This window comes from Mustelus asterias, chromosome 21, assembly GCF_964213995.1.
Source record: "Mustelus asterias chromosome 21, sMusAst1.hap1.1, whole genome shotgun sequence".
Lineage (NCBI taxonomy): Eukaryota > Metazoa > Chordata > Chondrichthyes > Carcharhiniformes > Triakidae > Mustelus > Mustelus asterias.
The window spans coordinates 67,846,188-67,860,015 of NC_135821.1; the positions used below are offsets into that span (position 1 = coordinate 67,846,188).

The 13,828-nt window shown below is 40.7% G+C and overlaps 1 protein-coding gene across 15 annotated transcripts in view; it reads right to left on the reverse strand.

The window, feature by feature from the left end:
- Window positions 1-13,828, reverse strand: part of qkia (QKI, KH domain containing, RNA binding a) — a 100,875-nt gene that overhangs the window by 64,416 nt on the left and 22,631 nt on the right. For all 15 annotated transcript variants that reach the window (XM_078238111.1, XM_078238113.1, XM_078238107.1 and 12 more), the window contains exon 2: window positions 6,659-6,801. In XM_078238111.1, coding sequence (XP_078094237.1) covers window positions 6,659-6,801 — 143 coding nt within the window. The remainder of the gene's footprint in view (window positions 1-6,658; window positions 6,802-13,828) is intronic.

Genomic DNA, 13,828 nt, shown 5'->3' on the forward strand with positions numbered 1-13,828 from the left:
CAACAAACGTACAAACAGGCTGTTCAGTTTAATGTCATCAGCATTTAAAAAAACAAAGCGCAAATGTTTAAAATCAAACATTAATTTCCCTGAAATTATTTATCAAGTCTTTTGGAAGCCACTCCCTTAAATCAGCACTCTCAGAACTACGTTAAAGTGCAGTAATGCTGCTCTGGACATTTAGCCAATGTTTTACATTCAGGAGGTTGGGGAATGCCAACCATCGGAAACTACAGCAGAAAATTAATCCTTTTTACAGCAAATTGTGTGTCAGGTTGCAATCTTCACACTATGTCGGCTAAAATTTTAAGTCAAGCTCCAGCAACTAAAATGCAAAAGTGCGGCGAGATAGGTGAGGGAACTATGGAGTGCTAGGAAAGAGGTTCTGCTCAAGTGCATGAGCTGAATTGCAAATTCAACCAACCAAAGCAGTTCAAACACTATTTGCTTCAGCCAAGTTTGATTCATAAGGAACATTCATGTGTTATTATAGCTCGAAACAGCAACCGGAAATTCAACCATTTCCAACCAAGTTTGGAGCTCTCTCTTTGAAGCCATTTAACGAGGTCAAGCTTTAGAGTCATGAGTAATCAAGTGGCACCTTGCCCAAGTGCTACTCAACCATCTGAGTCATCACAGCTGAAAGAAATTTTGTCCTCAAGACATCTAAACACAAAATTAGGAACGGGAGCTCAATGATCAGGAGAACTAATCGTAGCTGATTATAACCCCTGTCAAATGGTTATACTATTAACTGTAGTGCCCTTTTGCAGACCCCAGCCGAGAACAGTTAACTCAGCACATCAAGATTGAGCCTTTGATTCCTGATCTGTAGTGTTCATAGCATAAAACAATGTATATTCACCTCAAAACATTGGGGAGTCAGACAGTTTCACGACATGCGCCAAGTAGATTTATGCAGTTTCCCAAACAGTTACCAAATTCATTCACAAATTTTTCTGAAAATATGCCCATCTGCTCTGAAACTCTCACTTTCAACCCCCACCACAGCAATTTATTTTCCAAATTTACACCACCAATGTCAACTTGCAACCATCCTTCTTGCTCGAGCACCCTGCAGAACGTGAGAACATCTTTAAGGGCGGAGGTAGCAGCAGCTTCAATCTCAGTTTAACAGTTCTGGGGACAAACATTACTGTAAGACTTCAGCAAATATGCAAGCCAACATTTCAGTACTGAGTATGCTGATTGTCAGAGAGATGCTGTATTTCAGGTGAAACAACTACAGATCCTGTTGGCTCAGGTGGGCATAAAACATCCCAAGTTCTCTGGGTCAATTATTCTCGATGTGGAGATGCCGGAGTTGGACTGGGGTAAACTCAGGAAGAGTTTTAACAACACCAGGTTAACGTCCAACAGGTTTATTTGGTAGCAAACAGGGAGAGCAGATTTCCACTCCATCTGACGATGGAGCAGTGCTCCAATAGCATTTGCTACCAAATAAACCTGTTGGACTTTAACCTGTTGTTAAAACTTTCTCAATTATTCTCAACCAGCATCAACAAAATAATATAGTAACATTTCATTTGCTGTGTGCAAGATTGCGTGAAAAAAAACTCTGCTGTGTTTGCTTGCGATATATTGATCCTACTTTAATGGAAATGCAGCATTTACCTGCATGGGAGTGGAGTGTGGTGCCAAAGTTCCTTTGCATGGTACAGCACTGTAAACTAGAGTGCGCAAGTTATGCACTAGATCACCTGGAAGGAGCGTTTGAAGACAGGTATTGCATCACCTGTGCTTACCTGGGAAGTTACCATGGGAAGGGGATGGGGTGGGGCAATGGTCCCTGTGGAATATTAAATGGTGAGATGAAGGTGTACTTGGTGGTGTCATCATGCTGGAGGTGACGGAAACTAATTCTTTGAATGTGGAGGCTGGTGGAAAATGAGGATAAGTGGAACACTGTCATGGTTCTAGGACAGAGGGGGAAGGGGATGAGAGTACAATGACTGAGGGTCCTTTCAGCCACGGAGGGGAATCAAATATACGGAAAGTAAAATACCAGCAGTGGGCTACTTGAAAACAAAGCAGGCATGTAAATTAATGAGTTTGGTAAAATTCTCTAGTGCCAGATAAAATTCAGAAAGGGCTCCAACTTTCCATGGAATAGAACAAAATTAAGGGAGGGAGGGTGCCAGAAGACAGGAGAATTGTTAATGTAACACCCCTGTTTGAGGAAGGAAGGCAAGAAAAGGGAAATTGGAGGTCGGTTAGTCTGACCTTGGTTGTTGGTAAGATTTGAGAGTCCATTATTAAGGATGAGATTTCAGAGTACTTGGAAGTTCATGGTAAAATAGGGCAAAGTCAGCAGGGTTTCATCTAGGGGAGATCATGCCGTACAAATATGTTGAATTCTTTTGAGGTGGTAACAGTTGATTACATAGGAGAGCCAGTGGATGTTACATACTTGGATTTCCAGAAGGCCTTTGACAAGATGGCTGCTGAATAAGAGCCCATGGTTTTCAAGGCAAGGTATTAGTATGGATAGAAGATTGGCTGACTGGCACAGGGCAAAGAGTGGGGCTAAAGGGGTCCTTTTCAGGATGGCAGCCAGTGACTTGGAGTTCCACAGGGGTCAGTGTTGGGACCATGATTTTTCACTTTATACATCCATGATCTAGATGAAGGAACTGAGGGCACTGTGATTAAGTTTGCAGATGATACAAAGATAGGTGGAGGGACAATAGTATTGAGGAGGCAGGGAGGCTGCAGAAGGACCTGGACAGTTGAGGAAAGTGGGCAAAGTGGCAGATGGAATACAAGGTGTGAGGTTATGCACTTTAACCTGGACAGGATTGGAAGAACCCATAACCTAAAAAGTGCAGGAAAGTAGTAACCTGGTCAGGGTTCCAGTGTCATCATTTTAGCGTCAGAATGCATCAATGTTCACTCAAAAGTTCACACTTATTACTTGCAGAAGCAGCACTGCACAGGTATTGGAACCAGAAACTTGCCAGTTTTCTTTCACAGCCCAACACTGGTGAAAGGAAGGGGAGTTCACAAAGTGATGGTGAATCGCAGGAACTCCAAAAGATGTTCTTCCAAATTTATTAGTGAGACCTGGAGGGAAATGGCCCAGACCAACTGCAGTTGCTCGTCAGGCAAGCCAAACATGGGTTTCCTACTTCCATATTGACTATTCCACTTTTAAGTGAGATGAGAAACAACAGGTTTTTGATTAGTGTTTTGCAACTTCAAAGATGTAACATGAATTCCTCACAGGAATGCTTGGCAAATGATTGTGGGTAAACCAGAGCCACTAGGAGCAAAGCACAAGTGGGTTTTGGTGATTTTCCTTCTTATGCACTGTCGAAGGGTTGCTGAATACACCCAGGGATTACACACCTTTGTCTGTTACATTACTGGACAACTGAAGCATTCCTTTATCAAGATTTCCCAATGAGCTTTATAGAACCTTAGTTAGGCCACACTTGGACTATAGTGTTCAATTCTGGTCGCCACACTACCAGAAGGATGTGGAGGCTTTGGAGAAGGTACAGAAAAGATTTACCAGGATGTTGCCTGGTATGGCGAGCATTAGCTAGGAGGAGAGGTTGGAGAAACTTGGTTTGTTCTCACTGGAATGACGGAGGTTGAGGGGTGACCTGATAGAGGTTTACAAGGTTATGAGAGGCATGGACAGAGTGGATAGTCAGAAGCTTTCTCCCCCAGGGTGGAAAAGTCAATTACTAAGGGGCACAGGTTTAAGGTGTGAGGGGCAAGGTTTAAAGGAGATTTATGAGGCAGATTTTTTTTTTTTAAACGGAGTAGTGGGTGCCTGGAACTCATTGCCAGGGGGGATAGTGGAAGCGGATACGGTAGTGACTTTTAAGGGGCATCTTGACAAATACATGAATAGGATAGGAATAGAGGGATAGGGTCCCCGGAAGGGGAGGGGGGTTTTAGTTAACTCGGGCAGCTTGGTCAGTGCAGGCTTGGAGGGCCTGCTCCTGTGCTGTAATTTTCTTTGTTCTTTGACCCTTCCAATCTGTTAGTTCATCAATTGTTCTGTCCCCTATATCCCACTTCTCTCTGGTTCGATAATTCGTTTAGCACTTTCAATGTCCAGTTCTGCTGAAAGGATAACACTTGAAACATTTACTCTGTTTCTCCATCCACAAATGATGCTCGAGTATTTGCAGCATTGGTTGATCTTGCTTTCAGAGCTGCATTGGATTACACTTTTTCCTCAGACGAGAAAATTCTGTATCTATGCATGTAGTTTTTTCAGAGGGTGGTGAGTGTCTGGAACAAGCTGCCAGAGGTAGTAGTAGAGGCGGGTACAATTTTATCTTTTAAAAAGCATTTAGATAGTTACATGGATACAATGGGTAGAGAGGGATATGGACCAAATGCAGGCAATTGGAATTAGCTTAGGGGTTTTTAAAAAATAATAATAAGGGTGGCATGGACAAGTTGGGCCGAAGGACCTGTTTCCATGCTGTAAATCTGACTCTAGGTGCAACATCACCGTTATTCATAAGATGCTGCTCAGTATTTCCTTCATTGAGGAATTCAAGCCAAAACCAAAAACTATGAAATCTTGAATGGAAAACGCAAACCATATATATTTTGAATAAAAATAGTATTTCATATGCAAAATTGTATTAAATCATGACGACTTGCTGTTGAGGTTTTAGAGAAAGGTGGTGGCAGAAAAATGAGATTTTTGCTTGAGGGTCACTCAGTTGGAGAATATCAGAGGAGTGCCTCAAAGTTTTTACAGTACAAAAGGTATGTCATGACAAATAAAAAGAAAAAGTGAGTAGTCAAAAGGTAAATTGCTCAATGCGAGAACAAACTCAGCCAGACACTGGGTCTGATCAAGGGAAAAGCAGAGAGCCCTCAGGATGTCTTGGTGGAGAATGTTGGAGAAGAGAGATTGGATGCCACGATGAAAAGAATAGAGTTAGAGCCAGTTTACTGGAAACTGTTACAAGTGCCAGAGGGCGTCAGAAGAATCACAAAGGGGAGACTGGACAAGGGAGAAAAAAAAGTTGAGATAGGAAATCAGTTCTGTGGGGAAACAATGACCAATAAGTCTGATACTTCTTGCTGTGCATTTAATTTCAAGAACAAAAATTGTCTACAAATCAACACAGATAAAGGTATCACCGTTGTGTGGCACTCCCAAAAGGTATCTGCATGGATCTCCAAATTAATTTTGAGTTATTTGTTTTTTGCAGCAGTTCATTGAGAAACCATAATTTCAAATTTCAGTGTTTCTAGAGGGCTATTCTCCTCTCAATGTTCATATGGGAGTTTCTCTATTCACTATGCAAAGTATTATGCCCTCCCACTGATCACTAATGATTGGACTGGAGTGTATAGGGTACGAGGCAGAGTGTTGAATCACTGCATCTTGATTGCTGAAGGGCAGAGAGTCAGTGCACAATTCCAACCAGTAGTTACCATTTCCTACGTCTTGCCTTTGATGGCTCTAATTTTAGTCCTCCATTCCATAGACATTAGTGCTCATCTCAAAGTAGAACTCTCATCTGCTCCATTGCTAATCTACCTCAAAGCTTGGCATCCTTTTGCTTCTCTCCGCTTCAATAACCCACTTTTCTATAAAACCCACATTGGGAAGGATCTTCCTACACTTCTCATTTGTGGACAGAAATAGTCCAAGTGGGTGTCTGGAACCAACCATAATGTTTGCGCTACTGGACTAGTAACCCAGAGGCATTGACTAATGATCCAGAGACCATATTGACTGGGGAATTCAATTCAATTAAATCAAATGGGAATAAAAACCAGCACCAGGAATTGAGAAATCTGTCTTTCTTTCTTGGTCTATTCTATGCAACTCGAAACCACAACAATGAAAGTGAAGCTTAGCAGCTCTCCAAAATAGCACTCATTTGCATTCAAGATGGCAGTTCACCACCATTTTCTCCAGAACAATAAATTTTGGCTGTGTTTGTGACACCTACAATCCATTAATGAATGATTTTTTAATAAAAAAATAGCAGTTAGATCTATGGACTCCAATTTTCTGAGATTCCAAAAGTCATTTTCCCCTCTGCCACTATTATCCTTTCAGCAAATGTTGCATCCCTCTGAAGATTACTTCTCTAGCCATCTTTTAATTCATTTCATTGCTTCTCTATTTAAACACCAGGTTCTCATGACTCTTTTCCTTCTATTGCATACAAATCTATATCGAGTCAAAATGTCCACCCACAGCATTTTAACTTATGGTTACAATCACACAATCAAAATCATTGCAAGACAAACAGGATGCCAGTATCTTACACGGGGATGTACATGCAGGGATTGGATGTATGGGGAAATCCTGCTCACCATGAACAAAGCATCCAAAGTATGCAAATCATAGCCATCATTAGATGTAGCTGAATGCGAGTTAAAGAGCCATAAGATCTGGCACATTTTCATTTGACTGTTTACAATGTGCAAAGTGGATTGAAATTTATAAAAAGCAATACATCACCAATTAAAATTTTATGGTACGAATTTCACAGCAATTTGTTTTATAAATTTGTGTATTAAATTTAGAAAAATGCAACTTCTGCTTCAGTTTATGCCCTGTTTATGAAGGCAGGTTGGTCATTTGAAAACCTGTTACAAATTCTATGAAGCTTCCCAAAAAAAAATTAAAAGGGATACTTACATCTGGATATTCTTTCACAGGCACAAATAGTTTTTCTTGTAACTGCATAATAGGTCCTATGGGGTCTGGTAGGTCCATTGGCAGCTTGTCTACAAGGCCATTCATTGTATCAGTATACATGTCCTTTCGCACTCTGCTTATTTCTGCAAAAGAAAAAAGAAATTTCAACTATTCAAAAGGAAAAGTTCAGAAACAGTTTTGAATACAAGTGCTCAGAAGCCACAAATCTCAGGCCTTTACAAAACTGAATTCAGTTTTCAGTTAGCCTATGCACAAAAATAGTGGATGATGGAATTATTTATACTCCCAATAGCTTCTTGGTCAATAATCCCAGGACCAAATCTCCAGAGAAGCAGTGTGGTGGTAGTGGCCTGGAGCAAGATCACAGGAGAAAACTTGGCTCTTTGGGGAAAAAAATGCCAACATCAGGTGTGATAGATTTTCCACTGGTGTTAAAACAAACACCCAATTTATGAGGCTAATGCAGTGTTGGTGAAAAATAAGTCAATTAACAGTCAGTAGTAGCAAAGGCTGCAACAATCCACTCGAGAGAAGCGACCAAATCTGTAACCAGGATTAATCTGCAATGACACTTGCTTAGAATTGTGCTAACTTGAGCCACTGGAATTCAGTGAAATGTCATTCAAATAATGCAACATTAAGAAATGGCTCTGCAAATACTCTGTTTGTTCCCCTTCTGGCCTATTGTTGGGCAAGTTACTTATGCTGGAACAAACTGCACTGTGGACAAGATGCTACCTCCTAATAGTACCTTCAAAAGGTGAAGTTAGCCATAACAAAACTGACTGGGATGCAAGTTAGCTTCTGCATTTAGGAAAAGGGATGCATCAAAGCTGCTGTCTGAGCCTTCAGACAGATCTACAACATGGACATTTTTTTGTAAAAGAGCTGGTTCTTAAGAACAACCTGCAACAGTTGTTTGGCAGTCCATGCAGACCAAATTGTAAAGAATGAAAATCCTCCCAGATTATAAGTATGCTACCCTTAAAAAGGTACAAATAATGTTAAAAGGGGCTAGTCTAAATACTGAACTCAAAGGTTTATTTAATCTTAGATGGTGAGCCTGGCACCTGGATAGTCAACACAAAAAACTGAACTAGAAAATTTTAAAAAGGTAGTACGAGGATTATCCACCTCACCAGTTTATATTGGTAATCAGAAGTTTACAAAGACCTTCAATACAGAGTAATATCTACCTCACAAATCCAACTATATTTTACGTGGAATGCTAATATGGCTGTACCAAAAATACCTGGAGGAGATGATCAGGTAAGTGACCCCAAAAAAGTGACCCCAGAAAGATAGCATGTACCACAGCTGGTTTGGTTCTGGCTTCAAAAAGCACAAAGCTCAGTAAATCAACTCTAGTGATACCACATCACCCCCGTTTGTGGTCAGAATGGCCAAGTAAAGAACTGGCTATGTAAAAGAGAAACCTCTCATTTAATAAAAGTTTGTCTGGAAGGAAGAGGTTTCCAAAACGGGGAAATTCTAATTTTATCTTCAGCAGGAAATGGAAAAGGATCAAAGCTGCAGGTCCACAATGCTGCTGGGACAACAGGAAAAATGTGCACACCACTAACACACAAGAGTAATGCTACCCAACATTTTTTATTCATTTACAGGATGTAGGTGTTGTTGGCTGGGCCAACATTTATTGCATGGTGGTAAAACGCTATTATATAGCTAGGTGAAAACATGGAATTTTCCCTTTTAAGAAATGTATCTCACAGCAAATGCCAAAAAATGGTTTATAACAGGTGGAGATGAAAGCTTAAATCCTACTGAGTCAAGCGGATATATGTTGCAGTCTAAGCTGATCAAGAACTTTAAAATGTTTTGGATTCTCCACATTTCCAGCAACCTTTTAGGAAATTCTGCTTCATTAAGGGTGCAAAGGTATATCGAAAATCACAACAGGTTTGGCAGAATTGCTTTTGGAAGTGTTAAGCCTTCAACACCCTGGTTCAAGAAGAATGCCTCCAAATCTAATTAAATGTATTGTTACATACTGAAGTAATAAGAATTATTTATGAGACTGGAGGTGTGCCCTAATTTGAAGGCAAGTGTAAACAAAATCCATGTTAATTTAAGGCAAAAGGCTGCACTTATTTTCAGACAGTGCATCACTTGTGGAAGAAATGCAATTGATCAATATGTCTACACCTAGAACTTTAAACATTAAGGTTAACAGCTCCCACAACATCCATTTCAGTAAGCTTATCTCCTGATTCAATTTGACAACTCCCAAAATAAACCAGCATGTGCAGCATCAAGAGATAATGTCAAGCCTTATCGAAAAGGCAAAATAGTTAACATTCATTTAAAAACTCTAATCTACAGAATTTGAAACCTACTCTGCATGGCATCCCAATCTTCCTGTGGGAAAATAAGAGCGGCACGTGCTTATCTTACTAATGGCACTGGAGGAATGTGAACGATAGGGTACAAGTTACATTTAATCTAATTCAACACTAGCAGCACTATACTGCATTTATAAAAGCAACTCAAAAGAATTGCAAATAAAAGGCTCCTATGTGCAAGAAAAATGAACCCCGCTGAAAACGTAAAGGTTTTGCATACGAGTTTCAACCCAAGAGCAGGACTCAATGGTAGCAAATTCAGTTATGCTGCAGTGCACAGGGCAAATAACCTGATATAACCAAATTAAAAACATTTTTTTCAGTCGTAGCATTTTTTAGTCTCTGCAGTAGAGACATGTGGCACTGGATATACTAGCTTTGTCAAGCTTCCACCTCCCCCCCCCCACCCCATAGTTTTAAAAAAATATTACATGGGGAAGTCAGAACATAGAAGAAATGAATCAGCAGCAGCATGCTAATTGAAACAAGATGAGATGTTGACTCTCAACCCCAGTTCCCAACAATCTAAGATCAATGAAGGCCCCAACACTGAACAAACTGCCGGAGCCCTCAAAAAAAAAATCATTACTATTGCTGTGAGAACAAACTCATTTTTGTAAATATATCGTTGTACGCTGCAGACCAATGTAACTGCTTTATCCTTATAATTCATTAATTCTCCCAACTCTTAATTGTGCCTCAAAGGACCTCTACCACATCTGTCATTGCCATGACTTGGACGTGGAGCATATATTTTTACTTTGAATACAAAAGGCACAAGCAACGTTAAGTGTACCGCGAAAGGTGTTAAGAGAATTTCATGTCCCAGCCCTTGCAGTTTCAATCCAACACTTCTGTCTTTTCAATTTTATGGGGATGGAGTTCTGAAAAAGGCACCATTGCGTCAGTGGTTATAGAAAACCACAAGATTGATATGATTAGCAAGTAGACATACCCAGATTAATAAAACCTGGAATTTAAGGTTTACACATGGGTCCTAAAATTCCACATACACATCTACATGACCATAACTAATTTTGGACACCACTGACCAACAAGGTCCAAGATTAGCTAGGTCAGCTGTTTATCTGGTACAAGTAAAAGAGCGAGCTTGCATTTCTACTGCACATCATGTGCCTTAGATTAATTGCATCAGAAGGTATGCAGATGGCTGGTCTTATGGAAATCATGCATAATGCTAGTAACTGAAAAGGTCAGTGGAGAAAAAATTGGTCAATTTCTATACAAAAGTAAAACCATTCCCTCTTCATCAGCCTTTTCAGGTTTCTCTGCTTCAAGCAATAATTTAATGAGAAACTGAACAGCCACAAGAATCTCATTAAGTAAACACAAATATAAAGCTATTTTAATCAAAGGATTGCATCCCCTAGGACATCTAAAGTACTAAAGAACAGAAACCGAACCTGCCCAAATAAATTAATCTGGGAGTCCAGAGGTACAATCAGCAAAACAGCACAATCAAGGGAGAAGACATTAAAAAGGTCGCACCACACAGTCAGAATTGGATAAAGTAGCTACTAAATAAAACCAAATTATTGCAGAAACCAGCACGAGGCACAAAATCAGTATGCGCACTGACACTTTAGGAATTACATGTGCACAAAGATGGTCTACGCACTGTTCCAAAAGTCACATAACTAAGCTTTGCTGTGGTTACCCTGGAGCATAAAATGAAACATTCAATGGAACAGAAACCACATCATATTCTGTAAAGAAACGATGCTGTAATGTAAATGGACCATTATATCCTACCGCACACCAGTGCGGTCGGAAGAGAAAAGTAGATCCACCAAATTTCCCACTCGAGATACCTTTGCTTGGAGATGTCTGTCTTACCAGTTCCTGAGGCATGGATTACACAACTAGACATAATACTGACATATTTTTCAGGACCATCCGATAGGGTGCAAGAACACCAGGAATCAGTGAAGCAAATACCCCAACAGGATTGATTGCAAAGCAGCTTCAACAATCCACAGAAGTGATCTGACAATGGAACACTTCAGATTCTGCAAACCTAAAAAAAGACTAGAAATTTCAGTATGCATATTACATGGTCAGAATAGAAACATAAAAGAGGAGGCGGCCATTTAAGCCTGCTCCGCCATTCATCGCGATCATGACTGATCACCCAACTCAAGAGTCAAATCCTGCTTTCTCCCCATAAACTTTGATCCCATTCACCTCGAGTGCTATATCTAACCGCCTCTTGAATACATTCAATGTTTTGGCATCAACTACTTCCTGCGGTAATGAATTCCACAGGCTCACCACTCTTTGGGTGAAGAAAGGTCTCCTCACCTCTGTTCTAAATGGTCAACCCTGAATCCTCAAGACTGTAATGTAGAGAAAAGGGACAGCGGTCTTTGGTGAAGCTTGAAGATTTTTCTGCCCCTTTGAGTTAAAAAAAATAGTACAAGTACTCAACTAGGATTAGAAAAGGCTCGTTTCAACTCAGAATTTCATTTTTCTTTCAACAAATGATCACTGGCAAGGTCAGCATTTGTTGCTTCTTGGAACAGCAGTCCATCAAGAGACATTGAAGCACCTTTTTTTGAAGCAATGGGTTCAAATTCTTTGTTCCTGATCTCTATGTTGTTCTCTATATTACATAATTTTTCAAGCAAATGCAGATTTCATAGAATCCCTACAACACAGGAGGCCAGCCAACCAAGCCTGCACCGCCAACAATCCCACCCAGGTCCTATCCTCTCAACCCTACGTATTTACCCTGCTAGTCCCCTTGACACTATCTATCATGGCCAATCCACCCAACCCGCTCATCTTTGGACTGTGGGAGGAAACCAGAGGAAACCCACACAGACACGGGGAGAATGTACAAACTCCACACAGTGACTCAAGGCCAGAATTGAACCAGGGTCCCTGGTGCTGCAAGGCAGCAGTGCCAACCACTGCCACCCTTCCCTTTTATTTCCTCATTGTCTAAAGCCCCAAACACTCCTACTAGGCAAAGCAGTGATTTGTCTGCACTTCTTTCAATCTAGCTTACTGTATCTGCCGCTTACGCTGTGGTTTCTACACTGGGGAGATCAAAAAGAAATTGGTCATTGTTTGCAGAACACCGGCAGTAAGGTCCACAAGCATGACTGAAAGTTTACAGTGGCCTGTCACTTTAATCCCTTACCTTACTCTCACACTGACATCTGTCATTAGTCTTCTGCACTGTTCGGTGAAACAACTCAAAAGATGAGATGCTGATTATCAAACTTGAGATTTGGCAGCCTCCCATACTCAGCTTTCACTAATTGCAGACTGGAAACTGTTCTCCACCTCACCCCTCCCATCTTATTTCTTTTCCTGCTCCTTCACCATTCCCTTAGGCCCTGTAATTCATTCTCTTCTGACTTCCACACTATTACAGAGCTTCCTTTTTCTCATACACTCCTTGCTCAAATCCTAATACATCTAACTTTTCCTAGTTCTGAAGATAGGCATCATATAGTCCCTACAGCACAGGAGGCCACCATTCGGCCCATCGAGTCTGTACCGACCACAATCCCACCCAGGCACTATTCCTGTAACCCCACACATTTACTCTGTCTGATATTAGGGTCAATTAGCATGGCCTAACCTGCACAGCTTTGGACTGTGGGAGGAAACCGGAGTACCTGGAAGAAACCCATGTAGACATGGAGAACGTGCAAACTCCACGCAGATAGTCACCCGAGGCCAGAATTGAACCTGGGTCCCTGGCACTGAGGCAGCAGTTCTAACCACTGTGCCACAGTGCTGCCCACGGTCTTTGACTTCCAAAATTTCTCTCTCCATAGATGCTGTCTGACCTGTGGAGTATTCCAGCATTGTTTTTATAGTTTGTATCCTGGCTGCTGACAGCCTTCCTTGCCCATGTGTCATGTTGCAATCGCGTCATTAGGATATGTGAGCACAGCTTGGACCTATCAATCTATCTACCACAAATTTTCATTCAATGACTAGACCAAGATTGGGTCTAACCTCTGCAGTATAATGCAAAGGACTGCTACACTTTAATGCAAGTTAAACATTGTTGAGGTTAGTGATTGGTGTTACATGGCAAACATTTTATTAATCATTGATTGCTTTAATTTATGGGTTTCAAGAATGTACAAGTGAAAAGCATGATCATATCAAATGCCATTAGCTGCAGAACCATGTTCAAAATAGTTAATTCTTCAGGTACCAACATGGCACACACTATACAGCTGACAGTACAATGAGTGTATTACTACCAACACTCCAGCTGATGTTCAGATTGCCTTTTAACACGAGAAATCTAAATTTAATTTAACAGGATTTAAAAGACAATATCATCTCACTCACTTCCTGCAAGCACAGAAGCAAATTTCACTACGCCCGATTACTTCTGGAACCATGGTGTTGACAAATAAGAAAATTATAAACTATATTAAATCACCGTTTGTAATAGTTGAAACTTAAACATCAGATCAACTAGAGTTTCAGCTTTGCTACACTTGCAATACAACTAAAATTAAGTTACTCCACACATTTTAGATATTGCATTTGTTGACCCTATTCCTTACAATGCCCATAGATTCGTTGACAGTTAAAGCACAGGAGACAACCATTTGGCTATTCGTGTCCACGTTGGACAAAGATCTGATTACACTAATCTCATTTTTCAGCACTTGGCCCACAGCCCTGGAGTTTATGGCAGCCCACTTCCTGGTATTGTAGAAACAGCTTTTGAGCTGATAGTTGCAGGAAAACAATGCACTATATTCAAGAATAGCAACTATCAGTGATT